We start from the raw sequence: 25,169 nt of genomic DNA on the forward strand, positions 1-25,169 counted from the left end.
TACACACACAGTGCTGGATCTGTTGGCTTTGTTCCTATCTCACACTAGTCAGACTCCGTGGGTGGAGGAAAGTGTGAGAAGAGGAGAGAATGAGTCGGACTCGGCCCTGAGGCAGTGGACCTCAGCTCACTGTGGGACAGACCGCCACAGAGAATTCACACTCACACATGTACATGCGCACATACATACACATGCATGCCCACTAAAGCATTTAATCAGGAAGTCAAAGTATTTCCAAACGGTTGCCCCCCTCACGCCCACATTTTCCTCGTTTAGAAATACCTTCGAGCAAACGCGCTAACTGACTGCTGCTCATCTCACTGCAGTCGGCAGAATCTCAGACTCTCACAATGGCTCCATGCACAAACTGAAGCTGTCCTCTCCAGCCAAGCGCTAAGGCTGACAGAGCAGGAAGATTTTTTTTTTTTTGAGGTTACATTTCACAGCACAGTAAAGAACAGCAAGTATTTCTGAAAGCACGCTGTTCTCATTTGACCTTTCAGTGGCAAATATGGGTTATGTGCAGAAAATATGTAAGACCTCAGCGCTTGAAAGTGTCACTTGGGAAGCCTTCGTATTCAAGAGACTAAATCCCAGCCTTTGTCAAGCATTCCAGCATTTATACGGAGGTGTTTAGATGAATTATACATAGTGTGCTCTTCACAAGACAATTTGCTGTTACCTTAGTGAACTCTGAGTTCTGTAAGTTGGCCTCAGGACACCATCGCCCTCCTAAAGCAGTCAGCATGGCACAGTCCTCTTCCTCTTTGGTGCCTGGCTGGGATGGAGGATAAACTGTTGCAGTGGGGAAGTCTTCGATGTCTGCTCCACTGCAGCTGGGAGTCCGCAACTGGAGACCTCGCAGGAAAAGGTGACACGCTTCCAGGTCGGCTTCCCAGATTCGCTCCAAGCTGGGAGACCCATAACTAGCAAGGGAAGGAGACAAGTATGTTATGCATTCTGATAGAGAACTTGATGTTTGTTCTCAGTGCAAGTTTGAGATCAGTATTTAAATCATAAAAGTCCAAGTGGTCAGAACAGGCTTTAGCAGCAGAGCTATCTGGAGCTGTCTGCATGCTGAAGGAAAACTAACATCAGGTATGTTCTTTTATGTTATTCAGTGATGTGAAATTTTAAAAATGTACTACAACATATAAATACAATCTTATATGTTAAGCTATTAAATAAAATGTAGTGTGCTATAAAAGAATGTCAAAGTAACACTAAAAACTGAAAATACATTGATGCACATCACTCGTGTCACCGCAGAGGCATGTGTCAAACATAAGGCCCAGGGGCTAAAATCCACCCTGCAAACACTCATAAATTTTGGACTTGTCCCTTTAACTTTTTTAAAGGTTTTATGGCTTTTTCTACTGATAAGGACCTTTTTTTCAGCACTACAGAAACATCTTGTTTTTACAATTTTACACATTTATTTCTTACAATTTATGCCCCAAAAAGTAAAAAGAAAACAGATTTCTTTCATTTAAAAGAGCAGCATCTCTCTGTTATGCAGCAATACTGATATGTACTTTTGAAATTGCACTGCTTTTTTCTAATACTAACATATCTCAGGGATTAAGTGTGCAGTTAAACTTCTTTACACTGACAGAAAGGGGGCATGTCACTGGTCTGGCGCACTTAAGGTCATACTGGGCTGTATTTGGCCCACATTGTCCAGCAAGTTTGACATTCCTATTATACAGGTACAGCAGCATCTCTTCAAATAAAGCACATAAACCTCTGAGTGACAGATGAGAAGTGAATCATTCAAAGAATAAAATTCCATTCACAAAATGTAACAAGAGCGATATTCCTCCTGAAAGGATGCCCTTTACTCAAAAGAGGGTGTGGATGCGTTCGTTTCTCCTGGGGTCACTGAGTACGAGTTCACTGGGAGGGCAAGGAGATTGTTTTATCTACCTATTGAGTTATGATCAGTCAGCCTTCTTCACTCCTTTTTCCCAGACCTTTGCAGGATCTCAGATCCCAGCAGAAACTAATTAAAGCAGGTAAAAATGGATCGTATATACTTAAAAATGAGTTACACCGTTACTGACTTTTATCTCATTGTTCCATTATTTAGGTTAAGCTGATCACACAAAACAAGCAAAGGTAAATGTCACGACAAGCAGAGGTTTCTATATATATATAAACTTGGGGAAAATGCCCAAAATGACACCACACTTCATCCAGATTACCTCATACACTACATCAAAACAATCAAATACACTTTTTATCAAGAAAACCAGACACACATACAGAGATTCCTTGATTGAGAGACGCTGCCTCTGTGAGGATTGAAGCATTGATCTTTTTATTTTCAGAAACCATTTTCCATTTCCTTTAAATAAAATGCTCCTTCACTGAGTCACAATTGAGGCCTTCTGACCTTTAAAATCTTCTTGTTTATTGACCTTCTCCTTTCAGCAACCTTTAGATAACTAAACATTCACAAATGACCGTGATCTCTGAGCCTTTAATAGATTTTAGGGCTTTTAGACCAAACACAAAAGGCAACAGTTTCCACACTAACTAACACCAACTTTGTTTTTGTGAATCCATGTCATGTAGAAAAATCAAACTAAAGCTGACAGGATGCAGGGAAGACGATGATGGCTTTATAGGAGACTTATCAAATCTCTTAAAGGAAGAAATGTCCTCTGTCTGTCTTCACATGCCAAATTCCAACCTAGGAGGAAATACTCTGTCACAGACATAAACTGAAAATGATTGACTCACAATGGTAGAAAATACAGCAATGTCATTTGCTGAACTCACATGCAAACCCTTATAAAATAGTATTTTCACCTGAAAAGTGCACAGTGGCTCATTCTCCGTGATATATAAACAAACTCAAAGGCAAAATGCACCCAGATGACATTGTTTAATCTCTCAATCTGTTCATTCTTCTCTCTCTCAGGGTTGAATCACCCGCCCAAAAAAAATCCCCAAAATTGAATGCCACTTGTTTTCCAGCCCATCTCCTGCCTGAAAGGGCTGCCAACCTCTGTACCCTGCCAACGCACGCCTCTCAGTCGTTCTCTAACCTTCATTTGGCAGACAGACAATAGAAAAATTGCTCAGCCCAGTCCCCCACCTCCACCCCCACCCCGCCATCACCAATTCGCTGCCTCTGAATTCTGCTACGGTGGGGATGCACCCAATGAGCCGTGCCATTGTTTTTTGTCTCTTCCGAAGTGGAGAGGAACACATGCAACACACAGATATGGGTGAGCACACATGTGTTAACTTACATGCCCATAAATCACTCTCTGTGGGGATAAAAATCATAAATTCTTCTAAAAATGTCAAAGCTGGCCACATCGATCAAAGCGGCTTCTCTTCAGTGTCAACCACAATTCATTACAAACAACTGGCGCTGGCATTAGGGCTCTGTCTGCTGAAAATTCAGACAACATGTTAGCGCCTAAGCATCCCTGTGATGGTGGCGTCCTGGTGCCCGCTGGTATGAACTCGTCGCCCACGGGTTAATTGGTGGCAGCCGCTCCGACTGCCATCTGACAGCGGCAGGGTGTGGGCGTGCTGTGCTGCTGATGGCCCAGTAATAAGGAGGAGAAACAGACAGGCACACTCTCTTTCTATAGTATCTTCGCTTCCCTGTGGGACTACTGACTGGCAGGACTCCTGTTTCCCCTCAAGGCATTCAATCCAGACTGCTGCTGAGGAAGGGTTATAAATCTGCTGGAACTTTTAAACGACGGGGCAGTGATCGGGTCCTGCAGGTACCAGCGGGTTCAGTTAGACGTCTCAAGAGAGAAGAGGCACATTATGGGTTCACATCCAGTCTGACCATCATTCAAAAACTTCCCAGGGCTGAAAAGTGAAGCCAACAACCAAGTGCCAAAAGCTGCATATCCTGAAATGACCACTCGATGCTGGCTCCAAAAGCAAGTCAATCCCCTTGACTCCCGTGTTAAAATGTCCAACTTCACAGCAGAAATAACCTTATTTACAGCCAGGAAAAAAAAACAAGTTTTATTTTGTTTTGTCCCTATAGGTTTTGTGAATTTAACTCAACGTTAAATAATATTAAAACTTAATGTTATGAATTATATTACATGCTTTGACTACCAAAGCAGTGAGCTGTAACTGGTAGCTGTCTACTAGGTGCTACCTCAGCCAATGCAAGTCACTGAACTGGACCTTTTGACCATTTTTTTTTTAATCCTTTTTTTGTTTTGTTTTTTATTTATCTTTCATTTAACCAGTAAAGTTGGACTTTAAGAGATTTAAAAATCTCTTTTACAAAAGTTTCCTGGCTAAGAAAGCCAACAGCTAGCATACAAACTGGAAAAGCATAAACAGACCTGAAGAAAATAAAGAATTAAGTACAGAAACATAACATAAAAAACAACACCTCCTTCACCATATTCTTTATGAGTGTTGTTTGAGGAGTAGGTCATTTTTAGTGCACTACTAACTGACATTAGTAATTGGCCAGTCTGTCAGTATCAGCAAATTTATAATGGACGGTAAATGAAAATTTAACAAGTAAAGAAGAGACCGGAGGAACGCATTTGAATTATGTTATGAGTGTTGACATTACATAGTTTGTCCACCAGAGGGCGTTGTATGATTCACCCAACACAAATGTTTGGAACGGCACAAACGTAAGAGCCAGCTAATCGGAGTCCAGTGTACGCTACACAACCTGCTGTGACAATAAAACAGGATTATTTTTAAACTGCAGTGTCATATAATCTTAGTAAGAAATCATAAATGACTACATATAACAACTAACAAATGTTGAAGAAATCTATTTATCTGTCAAGTGTTTGAAGGATATATAAGCCTGTATACTATACAGTATACAGTATATTTTTAAATTGCCAAATATCCTCATCCGACTTAAAAATCTAATATTGACAATTAACACGGTTTGTTGTGCTTTATTAACTGTAGAGATGTCACCAGAACTGCCATTTACAATACCTTTAATACCAAGAGGACTTGTTTTATTTTTTTTAGTATTGTTGGTACCATAGGCAGTGTATGTACTGCAAATCTTCCATAAATGGGCTACAACCCTTTGCAGTGTCTGGGCGATGCACCCATGTGGTCTATGAATTCAGCACGCTAACTAAGTTAGGTGCTTTAGTTGGTAAGTTATAACTTCACCCTCTTGTAAAAATACAGTCACTTCTCCCTCTGAAAATATTAACATGACTTAAGTCAAAATGATAAATTTGACTTTTAAAAAAGGGAGTCCAAAACACGTGAGTCGGAGTGGCGGAGACCATCTTTTATATACAGTCTATGGTTATCGGGTTCAGAGCATGAAATATTTTCTCAGATTTTGAGTCATAGTTCATTGTTACATAAAAATCATATTCTGGGTAAAATGAACACCTTTTTTGGTTGTTTTAGAAAAGTGAGAGAAAGGAAATATAATCATTGATGCATTTTTGTTTTTTGAAGAAAACCTAAAAGCTATAAAATAAGACTTCACACAATAGAAAGGAAAGGAGATGTGATAATGTTTCGCCTTAACATTAGCCTCACAAATAACACCAGCTGTGGAGAGGTGTTAATAATATAGCGATAGAGGTGTGATAGATGGAGGACTGGGAGGGGTTTGTTTGGTGGATGACTAGAGGAGGTTTTTACAGGAGCCAGATGGGCAAATCCAGCTTAAGTGTTCCAAACACTTTTAAAAAAAAAGTGGATTCAAGAATTTGTATATTAAAAGTAAGAGAGGAGCACATTTTATCCCAGTTTTTTCTCATTTAGATTTTCATAGAGCATCTTCAATTTAACTATACATCTCAGCATTTAATGGCTTCTGTGCCAGTATCCGTCGCGTATGATATATGCGGCTCAAATCTCTACAGGAGAATGAATATATAAATGAGGGACAAAAACGAGAAGCATTTCCTAATGAAACATCTGCATAAATGTATTAAACAACTGTGTGGTGCTGCTAATCTGAATAAAATGTTTTTTATTCTGATGACACACTTACAGCATCTGCGCTGTTCTAACATCCTGTTCTAGTCTTTAGCAAGGAAAAGATAATTGGTTTTTTCAACACCATCCGTCTCCACGGAGACCAGACATCTCAGCACACTAATCTGCCTCTCTCCACCCTTCTCCCCTCCTCCTCTCCTCACTTCTCATCACCACGGTACTCTATCAATGGTAATGTACATTAGAGCTGACTGATAACATTTACAGTGGATGATGAGTGCATGTGTGCATCTGTGTGTGTGTGTGTGTGTGTGTGTGTGCGTGCGTGGGTTAGTGGTGTATGCACATGTGGGGAAAACTGCACATTCAATCAAGGCAAATATGTGTCACTGTGCCAAGCGGGAGCTGGTGGAAGGGACTGGTGTACGCCATAAATCAGAGCTATATTTGTGAATTTATCTAGACCGCCTCTGGTCATGGAGGCCGATCTAAGGCTGAAGAGCCAATCATTTAATATAGAATGTGATGGCCGAGAAAATTAGTTTACAGTCACCCAAGAAGGTGTCCTTGAATGGAAATTCTCTTTTTTCAGAGTGATGTGACTATATCATTGACCCGGCTCTGAAAATTGAAGCCAGTGTGGAAGTCATGGAGTTAAATAAGTAGTTAGGAAGAGGGATGTAAGGATGCATGCACAAGTGTCTCAGATCTGCACTCTTTCTAATGGCAGGAAGGGGGTGACTCTTCAATAGTAAAGAAGTCTTTGGGGGAAAAGTCCAAGTAGGGCAACTTGTACTTCTTGTGATGTACAATTCACTTTCATACAACCGAGCAGCATCCTCTGTGTCTCAGTCGGATTCACCCCTCGCTTATGAAAAATAACACCAAACATGAGGATTCGAAGCAATTCACTGATCAGTGTCTGAGGTCATAGTGTCTACATCCTCCCTTTGCAGAGTCTGTGGGGGAAATACTTATGATTTACAGTATGTAATCATCTGCCCTCGTAGCAAAGGAACTATATACTGTGTTCAAACAGGAACACAGTATATAGCAGCTCCACTGCAAACCAGTTTTACTGGTAATAGTAGTTAATGATGGTTTCCTCGGGGAGCAGTACTAACCTTTCAGGATTTGTAATCTCAGATGGTTTGCGTAAAAGAAAATTAAAAGGAGATTTTAGACTTAAACATTTTATAGATGTTTTTATAGCTGTTTAATGGGGCACACGTGTGAAGAATCATTTAGTTGCTGTGAGGAGCAGCACAGCCTGTGGAAAAGGTTTTATATTATTATAACATTTTCTGTAGCTCACTGAAGAACTTTAATATATAACCTTGTCAGTTTCATCAGGGTTATCTCAGGTTAAGCTCGGAGACTTTCCTAACAGAAGGCCTGTCGGTGACAGACAGAGAAGGTCTCCACTGGTGATACCACTGAGACGTTGTATTGTAACATCCGGCATTTTTATGCTCAGTCTTAAATTTAGTTCTTGTTTTTAGATGATATTTTTAACGTGTCACACTTTCATTATGCAGTTTCTGTGTTTGATAGTATCCTACGTAGGCTGCTTGTCATCTGTTGTGTGCGTGTCTATGCGCCTAGCCCTCTACAAATGTTTTGCCTTCTTTTGTCCTTTATATTTAGGCAGCGATTCATCCCATTCTCTAAAATACTCTGACAAATGCCTCTGCTAGAAACTCAGAAGTGTTGCCATCATACAAACAAAACACAAAGCAGCCATCTGCCCTATTGACAGCGATGGTCCTGAGGCACGATTCCCTGCTGGGCGCTGAGATCGCAACCATGTTGCTCCTTGACCATTCAGACCCCCAGTCTGTGCATCCTTCAACAAGCAAGAGCCCTGCAGTATGTCACTGAGTCCTGGCTCTCATCCAAAGAGGTGACCCTGCCTCTCCAAGGATGCAACACACAAAGCTGTGCCCCCCTACACACACCACAAACAGAGACAAAGGTCAAGTAGACAAACAGGGTCTGTGATAATAAAGGCTTTTGCAAGCTCAAAGTAAACCCATACCACCTAACCTCTTCTCTTCTGAACACAACAAGAATAGACTGAGTGGAAAAAACAGCTCATATGTGGTGCACAAAATCATTACCGGCTATATTTATCCATCTGTAAAAAAAAAATTGCTCCAACAACCTGTAGAATAAGAGCCAGTCGCTGTTTGTCTGCCAAAGAGTCTATCCATCTGGTGATTGAACTATAAAAGAAGCACAAGCATCTGTATGGACTCAAATGCTCACCAGGATCCACACTCTCACCTCCTCAGCTCACTCCTCAAGTCAGGTGAGATGGGTGGCAACCCGTAGGACTGCTCAATTAATCGAATTTTAATCACGATTACGATCTGGGCTTTCAACGATCATTAAAAATGACTGAGCCGATTATTAGCCCCTCCCTCATGCTTTACTCTCGCGCTGCTCCATGTGATAAATCAAGCGCACCGCTCTCCATTTCGAACACGCGTCACAACAATTAAGAGGACCCGAGGGAAGCTCGGAAAGCTAAGCAGAAGTTGTTTGGAGAGGAGAGTGACTGCCGTTGGTTGAAAAGAGAAGTAAAAAAAAAACTTCAGTGGTGTGGAAACATTATGGGTTGGCGGAGTCAGACGTGGATCAAGTAGACATAGTGTGTAAACTTTGCTACAGTGTCGTAGCTGCACCACAGAGCAACACTGCAAAGTTCACTAAACATAGATGTTTACATTTTTCATTTATTTTTTATATTGCAAACATTTGCACTGTTATCAGTATTTGCACACTGTTTTATATTATTTTTTAAAGTCATTATTCAATACATTGTTATTGTTAACCCTTTAAAGCCGGTCAGAGCTGCACGCTCCGTTTTGTGTAACTATTTTTAAATCCCTGAAGAACCTGAACCGTGTAAGCTAGCACAATAATTTGTTTTGCATATGAAACCAGAGGAGTTGTAATTACATCTTATGCCATCAGCTTGTCCTAGGTCACGGTTTCCTTCCACATATAGCTTTGTAAAAATTGCATAAAAAGCCTTGCAGGAACAAAAACATAATATTCCAGAAACACGCTTTGCCGATCCGATCAGCTGTTCGTAACACTTCCCACATTGAAAAAGACGTCAGCGCGAACTATCGCATTTCCTGCCCGAAACCGGAAATGACGTCATTCTCGCGGGAAATGTAGCTTTTTACTTGTAGGCCTTAAAAGCCTATACTGGTGTTTTATAAGTCATGTTTGACTTTTCTGAATAGTTTCTGGGATGCTTAGAACTCGAATTGCACTGCTGGAAATAGTTTATTTTGATGCACACGCTGTTTTCTTTGCAAATTTGCATCATAGGATTGCTTTTTTCGTTTTTCCTGCAGTATATAAAAATTGGTGTATCTCCAAAATAAAACTATGAAGACACTCAAAATAAATTTCCTGTTGTTGTAAACTATTGTTTGCAACATTTTTGTATTTAAAGTTTTGGGGGATAAACCTCTTAAATTTCTCCAAGTAGAAATATATGTAAAAAAAAAAAAAAAACATTTTCAATTTGTTTTGTAGTTTATTGCACTTTTTTGCAATTAATGTAGTTACTATGGACTTAATGCATACATATTATTAAAATATGGGCTATAATAGTTGTATAGCAACTTGAAATGCTCCCACAAATGGCACTACAGCATGTAAAAAAAATAATATAAGCTCTGGCGGACTTGGTTCTATGGTAGGTCTTAAAGGCTTAAATAAATATCGTCAAATAATCGTGATTTCAATTTCAGTGAAGATAATTGTGATTATCATTTTTGCCATAATCGAGCAGCCCTAGCAACCCGTAACACGACTTGTCCTTTGCGATTTAGAACCTCTGAGTTCGCAGACGGAAACAATGAACCAGTCAGAAGAAAGATATTGTTTTGTCTAAAATGGTTTACACACAGGAAGATCGGAAAGGTGGGAGATGAGTTGATGTCAAAGCCTAAAAAAAAGGTACAAAAGGTATGTGAGAAGGTGGGAAGAGGAAGACAAATTGTGTAGGTGAGAGACAGACTGCAATGTGAGAAGGGGCTCTAGGAGACAACGGCGTATGAAAAAAGGTGTGAGAGCATGATGTGGTAGGTGATGTGATGCACTGAGGAGACGTTGCTCTGGTTAGAGGACAGCAGGAGTGAGAGGAAATTCCTTGGAGGTTTCTGCTTTATATATGTCTCCTTGTTTATTAGTCTGAGGAACACAGAGTCTTCGCGTCTGTATTAAAAAGAAGCAGAGAGCACAGACAAGCCTTACCTGTGCAATCGGTCCTCCAGTAGTTCAATATACTTGCTGGTGTTCTCTTTCAGGCGGCTTTCTGAGTGAGAAAAAAAGAACAAAGAGAACGACAGCACATTACCTCTAATACTGTTAACACTGACGCATCAATAGCTATGATATACGTGTTAGAAAAGTTAGTTGTCATCACTTGGTGACGGCATTGTGCAGAGAAACTGCAACAGTACACTTCACTTTAGAGGAGCAGCTGGCTTTCTCTTAACACAAACACACAAATGAGGAGAGATCACTGCCTCTGCTCTCAGAGGGGATAAAACTGTAGATGGCCCAAGGATAAAAGGGGATTTTATCATGGCATAGTTCTTTATATCTTGCCAGATTTTCTGTGGGGCATGAAGTTGGATGGATTGCTTATGTTGCTTCCTGTGCCCTTCTGCCAGCAGTGAGTTGTGCCTGAGGAGGCTGGTTGAGCAGTAGTCAGGATGGAGAGGAGGACTGAGCTGCGTTAATGAGCTCATGTATGAAACATGAGAATATGCCCTGCCCATAGGAGCTTCCAATCCTTGAGCACAATAGGAATAGGAAACATAGATGCTATCTATATTTATCTATAGACATATAGACCCGAGTTATAACATACAATCCAAACCTTCCTCAGTAAAACATAGCTATTCCTATACATTTGTACATTCTCAACAATCCATTGGAACCAGGGAGCACTGGTTCCCACCTTGGAGTCAAAGGATCACAGACACTGCAAGACAATAATAATGAGGCTACTCTAAGTGGAAGCTATTGTCTAGAAAAATAGTAAAATACTGAATACAGAACAGATGGTGTAAAACTTTCATCTAACATTTGGTAAAAAACAATTTTTTTAAAGTGAGTACGATTATATTTTACATGAGTGCATACTCCTACTTAAAATACAAACTTTAATGAAGAACTAGGAAAGCCAAAAACAATTGGGAAACTGTTATGTTTTGTGATGCCGCTTAGGCTGCTCACACAGAGACAAAGTCTGCGGATTGAAATACAATTTGCATCATTGTCTTGATGGTGGTTAATAGACAGCATCAGCTTGGGGGTGACATATTCTCGGGGCCAGGCACAGCAGGAAGAAAAGGAAAATGTCAGCGACAGTAGCGTGACAAACACTTTCCACACTCTTGCACACACACACACACACACACTCCTGTCTGTACTTGAAGGAAGAGCTGAGATGGAGCTAGTTGGGTTATTTATGGGGGCTTGAATGTGGGAGTCACAGGAAGGGATGTTACTCGTTTCAGTCAAAGTGGCCAAATCTGTGCAATCAGAGGCCGCTGGAGAAGCTATCACATATCTGCTGTATGTGGACCAGACAGCTCACTTACCAACCCTCTAATTGCCACGTGAGATCTTATCCTACCTGATAGAGCTTCCCCTATCAACTTCCATTCACGCTGGCTCTGTTAAGCAGCTTGCAAGCAGATAGCCGCTGAATAATACATGGAGGGCATTAAGCCTGACTTTAGCTGGCAGAGAGCGAGTTGCCAAACTGAGCTACAGCTTGAACAACAGCAAGACGGATAGAAACAGATGAAGGTGGGAGATTGACACACAAGTGCATTAACTGTTTACTTAATATTTCTTGCCATGCTATACACAGAGGAGAGTGCGCCGTCCTGTCGCCATGCCAACCAGTGGTAAAACTACGGCGGTTTTTCAGGCGTGACAGATAAAAATAATCTTTTTTTTATAGAATGGGACGAGAAATCAAGCGGCAGAGCCTCCTCCTGCGCAGAGTGGAACCAGAGCACTGGGTGATATTACCACTTCCTGTAAGACTGCGGGAGGCTGCTGTCATGGGCAGGCAATGCGAATAAAATCGGCACTAAAAAGCCCATAAAGAAGACAGTCGCTCTGTTACTCCCTGATGCGTGCCGTGGCATATTTGGTGTTGAAGGAACTTCACAAAGGCGTTCACAGAGCCCACATCGGAAATTCATGAGCTCAGACTCCCTTCACACTAGTGATCTCAGCAGGCATTAAACATCACTGATTGCTGTCAAGGACCCCGGCCAAAATCGAAAAGGCCATTCATTCATAACGCAAGCAGAACTGAGACACCATTGAAGGATGTGGAGAATGGGTTACTGGGTGCTGCGACAATGTCATTTGCTTTATATATGAATCAGAATTTGTTAGACTAATCGAAGCTAAATTGCTTCAGCTAAATAGCTCTAACACTCTAAGACAGAAAAAGACGAGTCTGATGGTTACAAACTCTGATGTGACAGACAAACCTATGAAGCAGGATGTCACAACTGTAGCAGAGTTTACAAAGACAAAGTTTCTGTCAGTGTGTCCTGATAAGGGACCCAAAGAGTAGAATGAGCTCAGGAAACACAAAAAAAAGACTTTTTATTTAGGTGGAGCACATAATCCAAGGCCTGGTAAAACAAACAGACACGCAGACCAGAAAACACAAGAGGAAGTCTGCAGTCCAACAGCATGACACAACAGAGAACTAAAACAAACTGAGGCTTTAAATAGACACAGGGAATTAGGAAAATCGGAAACGCCAGGGTGACAAGACACAGCTGAAATTAGTCAGTGACTAATGAAACAGGATAAAACTAAATACAATGCACACAAATAAGAGATGAACAAAGTAAAACAGGACATCACCAAACAGAGATGGAGACTTATCCAGAGAGGAAAAAGAATAAACTGAAACTCCAGGAGTCACCTATAAATCATGTCCATAAATATTAACAATAACTAGGCTACAAAATATGATGAAAATAAAACTAAGAAAAGCTAAGAATAGAAACATGGTGAAACCAAAAGTCAAGCAGAGAATATTCAATAATAGACAGAACTTAAAATTTCAAAACTCAATCACAGTTATGGGTTTTATAGAAAAAGGTTAATATAGGCAAGGTGTTTTCAGTGCCTCCTGCATCACGAGCATTCAAAGAGCTCTCCAACTCTAAGTGAATAATGCGGTCATTTCTTCAGCGCCTTAACAACAAAAGCACCCAAACGTCTGTGAGGCCTTCTTGTTGTCAAACAAATTAGAGGCAGCTCTGCGCTAACAGAGCACCGGTGACATGCTTGTTATAAAAGCCTGTGCAATAATAAGGCAGAAGACAAAACTGTGTGTCTGTAATTGAGCTGAAGGCACTGACTGTGATGAATGTGTTTAAGCTTGGCTAGGTCTGTCTGAGTGTGACAGCGCTGCAGGTAAAACACAAACACGCAGTAGGCATATGGAGCCACTCCCACCATATATACCTGAACCTAACAGCAGCAGAGCTGACGGAGGGACAGCCTGATATAGGACAGACGCTCAATCACCCATGATGCTCTAGCTGTAGCATGCACAGATTGCAGCTGGCATAGCGGAGCATATTGTTGGGTTGTGCTTGAATGCACAACAAAAAGAATCACTTGACAAGTAATTGGCTGTGTGCAAAACTGTAGTTGGGTTGTGTTTTGGTCTTTTTTAAGTGATGGGTGCTAAACTGCTCAGCTGAAATCTTAAGAAATGCTCACTGTCATTGTATGTCAGTAAATAGAAACTGTTTAGAAGAGGCTCTAAACTATATTTCTACTGAAGCAAGCTGCAAATATATTTTTTGTTTTTGACAACTGAATCCAAGAATCAACATTCCTCGGCAATGAGGAAGTCTCCCAAAAAAGTGCAGAGCACTCTCAACGCTTCACCAGCTCAACAATCCCGCCCCATTAAACATGCATCCTATTATTCCCCGGGTTTCCTCTTGGAACTCCGGGTTAGTACATTTTCACTAAAATGCATCTTCCCCCCCCATCATCTCCCACTTGTATATGCGAGCAATATATCATCTTACTCTGGTGTTTTCGTTTAGCTGCAAATTTGTGGCTCATGAGATAAATATACTTAGAAACTCCAGTCGTTTTAGGGGAAATTAAAAATACAATATTACAGAAATACCAAGTAATTCCACAAGATGGAAAGTCGGCTGCTTTCAGTGTGAGCCAGTGTGGTGGACTGACAGTCTGGCGTTACATCCCAAACCAAACAGCTGCAACATTTTTTGAGCTTTACCGTGTTTGCAGTGCACGTAGAAGAGAAGGAAGGCACAGTAGGGATATAAAACATTTGTTTCAGCGGTATGTAATTGAAGAAAAGACCTGATTGATTGATTGACGGAGCCTGATTGGAGTGGTACCTCAGTCAATTGTGTTTTTGCAGTAATTCTTTCAATGATAAATTCATAATGGAATGACAGGAAGAAAAAAATACTCAATATTGCTGAAACTTCAGAGACAAAGACCAAAAAACATCCTTCCCCCCCCCCCCCAAGTCCACTTAACCACCGTGCCGCTCTCAATCACTCAGATGCTCTTCAGAGAAGAGCTGTCACACATTCCATCATGTTCTTAACAGAAGCACCCTAAAAGAGCCAGAGCTATGAATAAATCATATGTGTCCTCGCCTTTACTGTAAGAGAAAATTGCATTTGTCTAATAACACAGAGTGACTTGTATTGATGTGCACTTAAATCCGACTAGCACCGCACAGTTGGGTTCGAACTGACTGGCTTTAAACTACGGCACGAGCAACAGGAGCTGTATGGAGAAACAATAGCTGGTACAGTAATTAAATGGGTTCCAGTTGAGCCGCGTGAAGCAGAAAACAAGAGAACTGCTGGCATTGTAACAATGGCAGTGAACAGGCATTACCACACTACTTGGCTAAATGAAGAGGAGCACAGTCTGATGCAGCTTTCCCCATATGAAAGTCCTCACTACTGGGGGTCATTTACGCATCTTATTCAGCTCTTCAATTATTTATTTGTAAATTTAGCGTCGCTCGAGATCTCTCTTGGGGACAAAATTATACTCTCAGCGGGGAATCAAACCTCTGGCCATAATGGCTGTGGTATTCATCAGCAAACGTGCCAACGGCAATTAGGGACATAATGGCTCCCAGGCCAAAAAGCCCCCACACCGCAAGCACTCAACAAGCTGAAGCTGTGTGGCTTCAGCTTGTTGATGAATTTCTATCTTTACATGGCATCAGCAGGACTATTCATTGCCTCGGAGCTCACGCGATGACAATGGGCATGCTGTTTTCTTTGTACGGGATGACACTAATACCACAAGCGCGCGTGCTAGAAATGCCTCGGAAACCTAAAAGGATGGCCATCTTGGCTTTGACTTAGACAGTAATTTCTAATCCCCTCCAGCTAAAGAAATGGTAATGTGCTGTTGGTGGGCTATCAGTTTCCAGCAAGTGTGTGCCAGCCCCTTATTACCAAATAGGATGACAGTTTAATGAGCCCCTTGCTTGGTGTCAGCAACACATTTTGAAATTGCGCCTGCTGCCATATTGTGTGCGCCCACTTGAGCGTTTGAGCACGCCGCGCAACCAATCATTAACTTGCCGTCTTCTCTGTGACGTGCTACCACCTGACTCCAAATCCTTTGTTTAGCCGCCGCAGTTTCGTACCACTGGTTTCCCAGCCTGCAGAGCTACATTATTCAAGATGAGGCACACACGCACGCTGCGTTTAGGCTGCTGAGGTGAACGTGGTGATGCTTGTCATGGAAGAGATCAGTGTTATCCCTGGCTGTCAAGCAGACCGAGGTGTTCTTGGGTGTGCTTCCACAACAAAAATCCAGTGGAGGTCGATGAAACATAATCACTTTGAAATGAAAAGAGCTGCTTTCTCCTATAATGATATACAATTATAGACTGGATGTACTAAAATAGCAAGTCTATGCATTACTATACAACCCCCTAAAAACTTCATGCAACTGAGCCTGAACAATGGAGTACAAAAATAAAAGGGTGCCCCCTAGTGACAGGAAAGGGTGCATCCAGGACAGGACAATAGCATTAAATGTGAAGCTCCAGCCACAAATCTTTATGATCTGGGTAACAGCATATGGCAGATGGGAGGTTGTAGCGTTAGCTTCAGTCTGATGCCGCTTCACTTCCTGCTCTAGCCCCATCACTTCACCACCCCCCCTCTCCCGTCCTCCCCTCATCCTCCCGTCTGCGTGTCTCAGTGAGGGAAGTGACCTTTTTTAGAAATCTCCCTGTGACTGATGGACTAGAGAGAGTACCACTGCAGGTGGTGCCGTCAAAATCCATTTAGATCTCTACCAAATGCCCACACGCCAAATCAATCTAAAGACTGAACCCTAAAAAAAAGAATTAAAAAAAATTTAAAAAGACAAGCCCCCGTTCCTTAAGATCTTAATCGAGTTGGAGAGCGTGTGAACGCTGATGCATCATGTCTGCGCACACTGGCTCGAAGGTAACCGGCTAACTTTACACAATTAAAGCTCAATTCCCTCGCACCACCCTCGCCACCTCGCCTCTTCGCGACTGCCAATCCTTGCTGGTAACTCGTTTGAAGCCGATTCCCCCGCTGACAGCAGATCACTTTTGCTTCATTTGGGAGAAAAAGTCATTGTTCATTGATGTCCTCTCACAGTGTGGAGCAACATCAAGAGGCGACTTGTCTTTCAAAGAGCTCTCATGATTCACATTTTGAACTGATATTTAAAAAGTGTATTCAAAGAAAAAGAGAGGCGCCTTTCAAGTACACAACAAACGCTTTCACGCCTCAGTGGGCAGGGAAAAAAAAGAACAGCGCTGTTTCAGGTAATGCTGCACTTATTCATATTCATGCTTTAAAATGTTTATTCTAAGCTACTATAATAACTGTTTGTATGTTAACAATGGAACAAATGTGTACATGTAATGTCCCAAAGAGAATTATTACACAAACATCCCTTAAGCTGACTTTTTGTTTCTTGAGCTTTTTCACAGTTTTTCAGATTTTTGTCTTATTGTACAGGTTTCGTTCACTCTTGCTGCTCGAATCAGGCTTGTTTCCAGATGCAGCAGACAGCTGTTCTCAGCAACGAAAAAAACCCCCAAAAATCATAGAAGGCAAAGTGTACACAACCTGCCGAGCACCTAAGGGCAGGCAGCTGTGCTAGCTGAAGGCCAGAAACATAATCTGAATGAATGACAATATGATGTCAACTTGAAAAGCAATGTGTTAGTTTTGTGTATTAAAAAAAAAATACTGCTCACACTAGCTTCATAATTATAATACACACATGTCGATATGTTCCTTCGACCAGTTTTATTCATTTTTGTTTCTGATAGAGGGCTGGAGGAAAGGATTCATTTAAGCAAGCAGCGCTCTTAGTTTTATTAACACCGAAGGTTTTTCCTCTTAAGAAGCATGAAAGTGACTCCTGAGCTCACTGACTGGATGTTTTGTGGTTAATCACGCCTCAGGAATTCTAAAACTAAAATTGCGATATAGATTTTATGGTCATAAGTGTGTACTCTGGAGCTTTTCTCCAAAAACCTGTTGCTTATTTAGCACAGTTCTTACTCTTTTGTGCTAACGATTTAACCAGGACACTTTTTGTTGTAAAAGCTGCAACTATGAGCCACAGAATCCTGCATATGCAAATAAAATTAACTGGAATTTTATGTGTGGAACCAAAGTGGTTTCTATCTAGCCCCTACTTCAGATTTAATCCCCCATTAAACCGAATGGTAATTTTTTACATTTCAGTTTGGTACAAAATAAACAAGAAGTTATGCTTCATGTAGAGCCTTACTGGAGCTAGTAGGAACATTTTATTAATCTAACTGTATGCTAATATTCACCTGTGTGAGATTTATCTTCTCAACAAATTATATAAATTCATATATCTACATAGGTTTTTAAGTAATACCATAATGGGCAAAAGATGCAGCAGTTTATTGAAATCTACACATGGAAATACAGAATATAAGCCCAAAACAGACTCTGTACAGTTCTAACAAGCCTGAAAGTCAATGTTTGGCTGGACTGTTTCCCTCCTCTTGACAGCCACCCTTTCATGGAGGCCATTTCTGATGAGGCTTCAGCAGCTGGATAAATTGAAGGGCCAGATGTTCCTCACAGGTCCTGTGTCAGGTCTTTTTCTAAGGACATAACGTGTTTAGATCCTGTTCATCTACTGTACACAGTTTTTATGCCTAATTCTTTCTTTTATCCAGCAGCATACTGAAATATGCTAAGATTCCAGCTAACGGCTTCTTGGGAATCTTTAAAATATGTGATGTTTGCTGATGATACAAACTTATTTTGCTCAGGAAAAGACATAAAGAAATTACTGAAAACAGTGGAAACAGAACTCATGAAGTTAAATAGATGGTTTGTATTTAATAAACTATCATTGAATGAAAGTAAAACAAAATTTATGTTATTTGGAGGTAGTAAAAGTAATATTAAAGTAAAATTGAATTTAAATAATGTTGAAATTGAAAGAGTATATGAGACAAAATTTTTAGGAGTAATTATTGATGATAAACTTTGTTGGAAGCCCCACATAGAACATGTGAAACGAAAATTCTCAAAGTCTATTTCTATTCTTTATAAAACAAGAGATTTTTTGACTAAGAACTGCCTTTATTTATTGTATACTTCCCTTTGTTTGCCTTATATGACCTACTGTGCAGAAATTTGGGGGAACACATACAAAACATATTTGGATTCAATATTTAAATTGCAAAAAGGAGCTATTAGAATAATAAATAAAGTTGGATATAGGGAGTCCACCAACCAGTTTTTTGTAAGATCATCTATGTTAAAATTCATGGACATTATATATTCTAAAACTTTAGAAATGATATATCGTGTGATGAAAAAGAATGTTCCAATTTGTATTTTAAGTATGTTTCAACTAAGAGATGGAAAATATGATTTGAGGGGGTCTTATAAGTTTGAAATGCCTAAAATGAGAACCAATGTTAAGTATAGATGTGTGTCAGTTTTGGGAGTGAAATTATGGAATGGACTTAATGATGAACTGACGACGTGTTTTTCTTTGTCATTCTTCAGGAAGATTTTAAAAATTAGTATTATACAAGGTCATAGAAATTTGGTTTGTTAACATTTTTTTGTGTTGATTTAATTTCTTGATTTATCATTGATTTCTTTTCAAACTGTTATACAACTTATTTATCAATGTTATTTATTTTCTTGGTTAAGGATTTGATTATTTCTATGGGGGTAAGGGATAGGATAAGTATAAGCCATAAGGCTTCAGCCTATTCCTTTTTCGGTTACTGTTTGAGTACTTTTATGTAAAATTATAATCTGTTGTTGTTGTTGTTGTTGACTGAAATTTAAAAAAATAAATAAAAATAAAAAAATTTCAATTTCAATTTCAATTGTTAGTGCAGAAATACTATTTTATGCCCTTCAAACTGTGTTCTCATGCTAAGTTGTTTGTTATGTGTAGGCACAACAATGGTTCATCCTTTGCACTGTTAGGCACAGTTTTTATGCTTCAGTGATTTGTAGTTCAGTGTTAAGTGATCAGGTACAAGGACTGGACTGAAAATGAAGGAAAAAGCAGCCAACGCCCAAAGAAAAACCTGCAGAACTATTGCTCGAGACCACTTTTTAAAAATTGTGATAAAGTCTTGCTCCTTGTAGAAAAAAAAATGAATAAAGTAACAGTGTTGTATATTTATATATTAATTAAACAATAGTAAAGACAAGGGTTTGATGTTGTCAGTCATACTGGGTAGCCTCTGCCACTCACCATGCTGGGCCTCCCTCTGCTCCAGCTCCTGTCTGAGTTGCTGCCGCTGCTCCTTCATCCTGGCGAGCTCCTGGCTGCTCCCTGAGCTGAGGCTGTGCAGCCTCTTGGCCAGAGCCTCAAGTCGGTCCCGCTCCAGGTACACCGCCTTCATTTCTGCTTTCAGTTCCTTAGCACTGCTGAAGTCATTACCTGCACCGGTGCACCACAGGAGCACATTATGCTTACAACGTCCATTAACGAGCTTCTTGATCATTAATAGCGTAATTAAGTGAGGCTAATGGTGGGTGAGCCAAGTAAATGGGGTAAATAAAAAAAAGGGTAATGCAGCAGGGATGTAGTGGGGTGTGGTTGAGTGGAAAGTTACCTGAGATGGCTGCCAGTTTGGCTTCATGTAGTGCCAAAAGCTGTGTTTCAGTCTCACTGACTTTCCTCCTTAGGCTGCTGCCCAGTCTCTGACTCATGACCACCTGAGGAAAAGAAAGAGAAGAACATGCAGAGGAGAGAGCAGGGGGGGAGGGCGGTAACTAACAAAACCTTCGCAGACACATGGATCCCACAGGAGGCAAAGCTCATTTCCAATTCCACTTTCATTTTCTTTTTGACACTCATTCTTACAAGACCTTACAAATTCATTTCCGTCCTTCTGTGTTCGCTCTGCTTTGAATACACAGCAGAGCATCAACGCCGATGTGTTACCTTTGTCTATAACCTTTAGAAAGAAAGAGAGTGCTTCTCCTTTCACATGGGCAGACTGGAAAATGTGAAATCCTCATAAAAGATATCATTAGAAAGTCAGAGAGGAAAAGGCCCCTGAATGTCACAGCCTGATGGGGATGCGGCACCTCAGCCCTGAGTATTCACAAAGGAGCTGATGGTCTCCATCAGCCCGTCTGGCCCTCATCTGCCCTCACCCTGTCCTTTAAACCTCTGTTATTTCCATTGTATACACTTTGAACCACAGCTACAATCCCCACAATCCGCTTCCTTCTTTTTAGGAACTGTTTTTCTTTATTTTCACTGCTCAAAGAGATTTGGATCCAGATTTTCTGACGCATGTTTTCCTTAAATCTGACACAGTTATGCGCAACACTTTGAAAAGGCAGTCAAATAGACTGTTATTTCCGAGGCAGAACATCCCCGGAGAGTTTTCTCCGCACAGAAATGTAGAAAGCGGATTTTTTTTTTCCAAACAGGCTTGTATAATTTTATTTCATGCATTACATGAAGTGAAAATATTTTTTGAGTGCTTTTTCAAACTGTAGAAATTCTGACATCGCTGATTTAATTTCAAAACATCAGGCTATTTGTCAATTTCAAAAAAGTCAGCGGAGAAAGCGAAAGTTACTTTCATGTCAGCAATCATTTTGTCACAGCAGGTGAGCAATTTTCCACTTGGTGAATATATCATCTTGGAACCAAACTTCTCATTTTAGCTTAACAATGGGCACTTTGTGATGATGGTAAATGTATATCTGGGTAGAAACCCACAACATTTCTTTCAGGTGCAGCGGCAACATCAATCAGTGATTTGATGATGGCTTTCTGAAAGACTCAGTGACAGTAGCTTTACAGAGCTAACTCTGTAAGCTAACTTCTCTCTCCTTATTCCATGCATCTAGTTTCTGGATAAAAATATCTGAAAAAAAGAAAATAACTAGTAAGCAGCATATGTCTGAATGAATATGCCAAAGTACAGAGGATGACAACAATAGCTTAGATAACCACTCATCACAAAGAAAGGTATACAGAAGAGCCTCTCTGAACACAACACATTCACCTTGAAGCATATGGGCAAAAACAGCAGAAGACCACACTGGGTGAACGAAATGGTCAGCTAAGAACAGGAAAGCGATGTTGTGAAGTGTAATAATATGGAGGATATTTTCTTAGCCCAGATTGGTCCCCTTATTACCAACTGAGCATGTACTGTTGCTGACTACGCTCACCTTTTTATAACCAGTGTGTCCATCTTCTAATGGTTGCTTCCAGCAGAATAACATATGTGACAAAGATCACATCATCTTAAACTGGTTTCGTGGACATGGCAGTGAGTTCTCTGTACTCAATGCCCTCCACAGTCACCAGAGCTCAATCCAGTAGGGCACTTCTGGGTTGTGGCGGAACATGAGAATCACATCGTGGATGTGCAGCCGACAAATCTGCAGCAACTGTTTGATGCCGTCATGTCGATATGGACCAAAATCTCAGAGAAATGTTTCCAGCAGCTTGTTGAATCTGTGCTACAAAGAATAAAGGCTAATGGATGTCCAACATCATCCAGTACTAGCAAGGTATAGATGAGCTCATGGTTTGGATCTCACCCTAAAAGTGTCAATCTGACAACACGCACTGCCAAGCAGCCCCAAATGATGAATTGCTTTTTGGGGAAGAGGAGAGACATTGCAGGTAAACAGATGTGGGGATTAGAGTTTTTAGAACCCAGTGTGGTACACTGAAACACACTAAAGCTGACGTTGTTTGCTCTACATGTACTCCTGCAGATGCCTCAGGATTTTACAGTTGAACAACATGAACTCCATGTTGAAAGTCATACCCGAGACTATTTGACTCAGTTCTCATCACCAGTGACCATCTTTGACATGAAAAATTCAGGTCAGTTTGAGACAGACACTGACCGCACTCACGGCACATTTAGCGTCTGTACTGATGCATATGTGCAAGAGAGATCTAAATGCAGTAGCAGCACAGAAGTGGTGCAAAATCTCAACATTAACAGGATCCGCTGCTACATCCAAATCAAGTTTTTGCTTCTTATGGTCTTCTGATTACACCGTGTGCAGCTTTGTGCCTCCTTTGTGCAGGAAGCACAAAGGAGAAGCAAACCCTTGATAAGCATGAGTGAATTCTAGTTACACAGCAGCATGCAAACCCAGGTATACACACAAACAACGGACACGGGCTTCAAATCACTACGTTAGCCATGTTTTACTCATTTAGTTGATTTTAAAAGTGGGCATTTAAGCAAATCGGACAGCTTTTTCATCATCAGGTGTTGTAATAATTTTACGGATGATTTAGAATTTAGGGAGGATTTATTCAAAATGACAACTCCTGTGACTCTTGCAAAAAAACTGGAGAGTTTACTGCCTTGTCAAAGAGAAACAAGCTCATGAATGCAGACACTGACATTTAGTACATATATTAAAAACACCAAAGCTCGCACAAGACACATAATGTGTATTTTGACTTACTGCTTATTAGATATTCACACACATTCAGTCATCGTCGACATGCTGAGAAGAGAATGAGATGATATAGAATAAATCAAGTCAGCGGAACAGTGGCTTACCTTAGCAGTGGCTTCCTTAATGGACAGATTTAATGCCTGCTCCTGCTCCTGGAGTCTGCAAAATAAAAACATAAATGTCACAGTGCAGGACTAAAGGTAATTTTTTCCATTTTGGGGATGAAATCGGGAGTTATCAATATGATATCTCCTGTTCCAATCTAGATTTTTGTATTTATTTATTTTTTTTAGCTTCTACTCGTCTGGCAGCTAATCGCTTAACGGTTTGCAAACTAACAACTATCAAACTGAACCTTGGATAACTTTTTAAAGGACAGTCTTGAGAGTGTTTGTCCAGTGGATGGGAGCAAATATTCAACGACCAGTTCAGCCATGCACAAAAGTGAGACATTTCTTTATATTTTGCAGCTAATTATCTAGATTGCAGTCTTTTAACGTGCTCTTGAGGAATCGTTCTCCTGGCTGTCTAAAGGTCTTTCAAGGTCTTTCTTTAGACATTGGCCATATTTTTATCATTTTATCCAGTCCTTTTACCTGACCACTCTCAGAGGAACAGCTTTTTATTTGTTAAGCCACTTAAAACTGACTTATGAATCATTCACGGACAAAAAAATAAATCTAATTTAAGGTCTGAACCAGTGTTGTACTCTACACATATGATAACATAGCAGCCTGTCATGAAAACGCATCATTTGTTCACATTTGTTTAGTTGAATAGTTGCACCAACAAGGTGACTTACAAAGAACTTTTAGCCAAAAACTTAGTGTGCAGACATAGTGTGCAGTGTCCTTAAAAACCTTGACAAGTTAAAGAGAAAGCAAGATGTGGCAAACATATAACTGTTGATCTAGATAGTTAAAGAAGAAAGTTTCATTGGCAAAAGGTCTTCATCAGCATATACGAAGGAGGTGAGGAGAGAAGTACAACAGTGAGTGTCTAAAGCCAGCTGTAAAACACAGTGGAGGCTCCGTCATGGTGTATGGCCACATTTCAGCCAGTGGTGATGGGAATGGAGTTATAAACGCAGGAAAGTACCATCAGATTTTGATTGGCCATGTAATCTGGAAAGCGTCTGATTGGCAACAGCTTCATTTTTCAGCATGACAATCATCCCAAACGCACCGCCAGTGCAATAAAAACATACCTAGATAGAGAAACACACAGTGGAACACTATCAGTCATGGATTGGCCTCCCTGTAGCCCAGACCTCAACATTAATGAAGAGTTGTGGGATCATCTTTACAAAAAACAAAACAAAAAGGCAGCCAAGATCCAAAGTAGTCCTTAAAGAAGCTTGGAGAACTTTATTGAAGACTACTTAAAGAAATTACAAGAATGTCTTCCTAAGAGCTCAGGCCATACCATCACCACCAATTTTCAAGTTCATGTGGGTTAGCTTAAGACTTTCTTACCTCTCTTAGCTTCTTAAACATCTTGGCATACAGAAGATAAAAGACTTGCGGGTATCTCCATACAGAGTAAGTTCTTTGCACACTGTTCATCTTAGGTTGTAAAAAAATACATATAAGCTGATACTGTGTGCAAACACGAGCATAAGAGACCTGCATTGTGAGGACACGAGCTTTAAATTTTGCATTTGGAATCAAATGCTGTAACCAGTGAAGCTTGAGCCTGCATCTGGGTGGCTTACTTTAGCGTAAGAAAGAGAAACGCTGTGAGCGAGTGCGCCCCTTTTTGGAATACTGACCTGAAATAAACTACATCAAAATAAAGAGACGACTGAACCTGAAAAACACCTTCCATTATAAAATATGGCTCAATATTTGTGTTTTCTTTAACTGGCCTGTTGGATTCAACTCTAGCCCAATATTTCAGACAATAAGGGAAAACAGGACAACCCATTAAGGTCACACTACTTGGTGACAGATCTAAATCAATTACAAGATGGAGAAAAATGAGCATAAAATCCATTATGCACAGTACAGTCACCTTGAGACAGTCCCAATTGTCTCACAAAAATCATTATGTCCACTCCATGTTATTCAAGCTGATGCTCAGAGTGAGTCAGAGTTAAATGTTGTCTCTGAACATCAGCCTTATAGCACCGAGTGGATTTCTTTAATTCAGTATTCGTGTGGA

The 25,169-nt window shown here is 40.5% G+C and overlaps 1 protein-coding gene across 1 annotated transcript in view; it reads right to left on the bottom strand.

The window, feature by feature from the left end:
* Positions 1–682: 682 nt before the first annotated feature.
* Positions 683–25,169, bottom strand: part of disc1 (DISC1 scaffold protein) — a gene marked incomplete at its 3' end in the record, with an annotated part of 36,413 nt that continues 11,926 nt past the window's right edge. Inside the window, 5 exon segments of the mRNA XM_005946830.3 lie at positions 683–926; positions 10,213–10,273; positions 19,801–19,989; positions 20,165–20,267; positions 23,111–23,165. Coding sequence (XP_005946892.3) covers positions 683–926; positions 10,213–10,273; positions 19,801–19,989; positions 20,165–20,267; positions 23,111–23,165 — 652 coding nt within the window.

Source organism: Haplochromis burtoni, unplaced genomic scaffold, assembly GCF_018398535.1.
Source record: "Haplochromis burtoni strain Fernald_Lab_line unplaced genomic scaffold, NCSU_Asbu1 Contig_499, whole genome shotgun sequence".
In the NCBI taxonomy this organism is placed as follows: Eukaryota; Metazoa; Chordata; class Actinopteri; order Cichliformes; family Cichlidae; genus Haplochromis; species Haplochromis burtoni.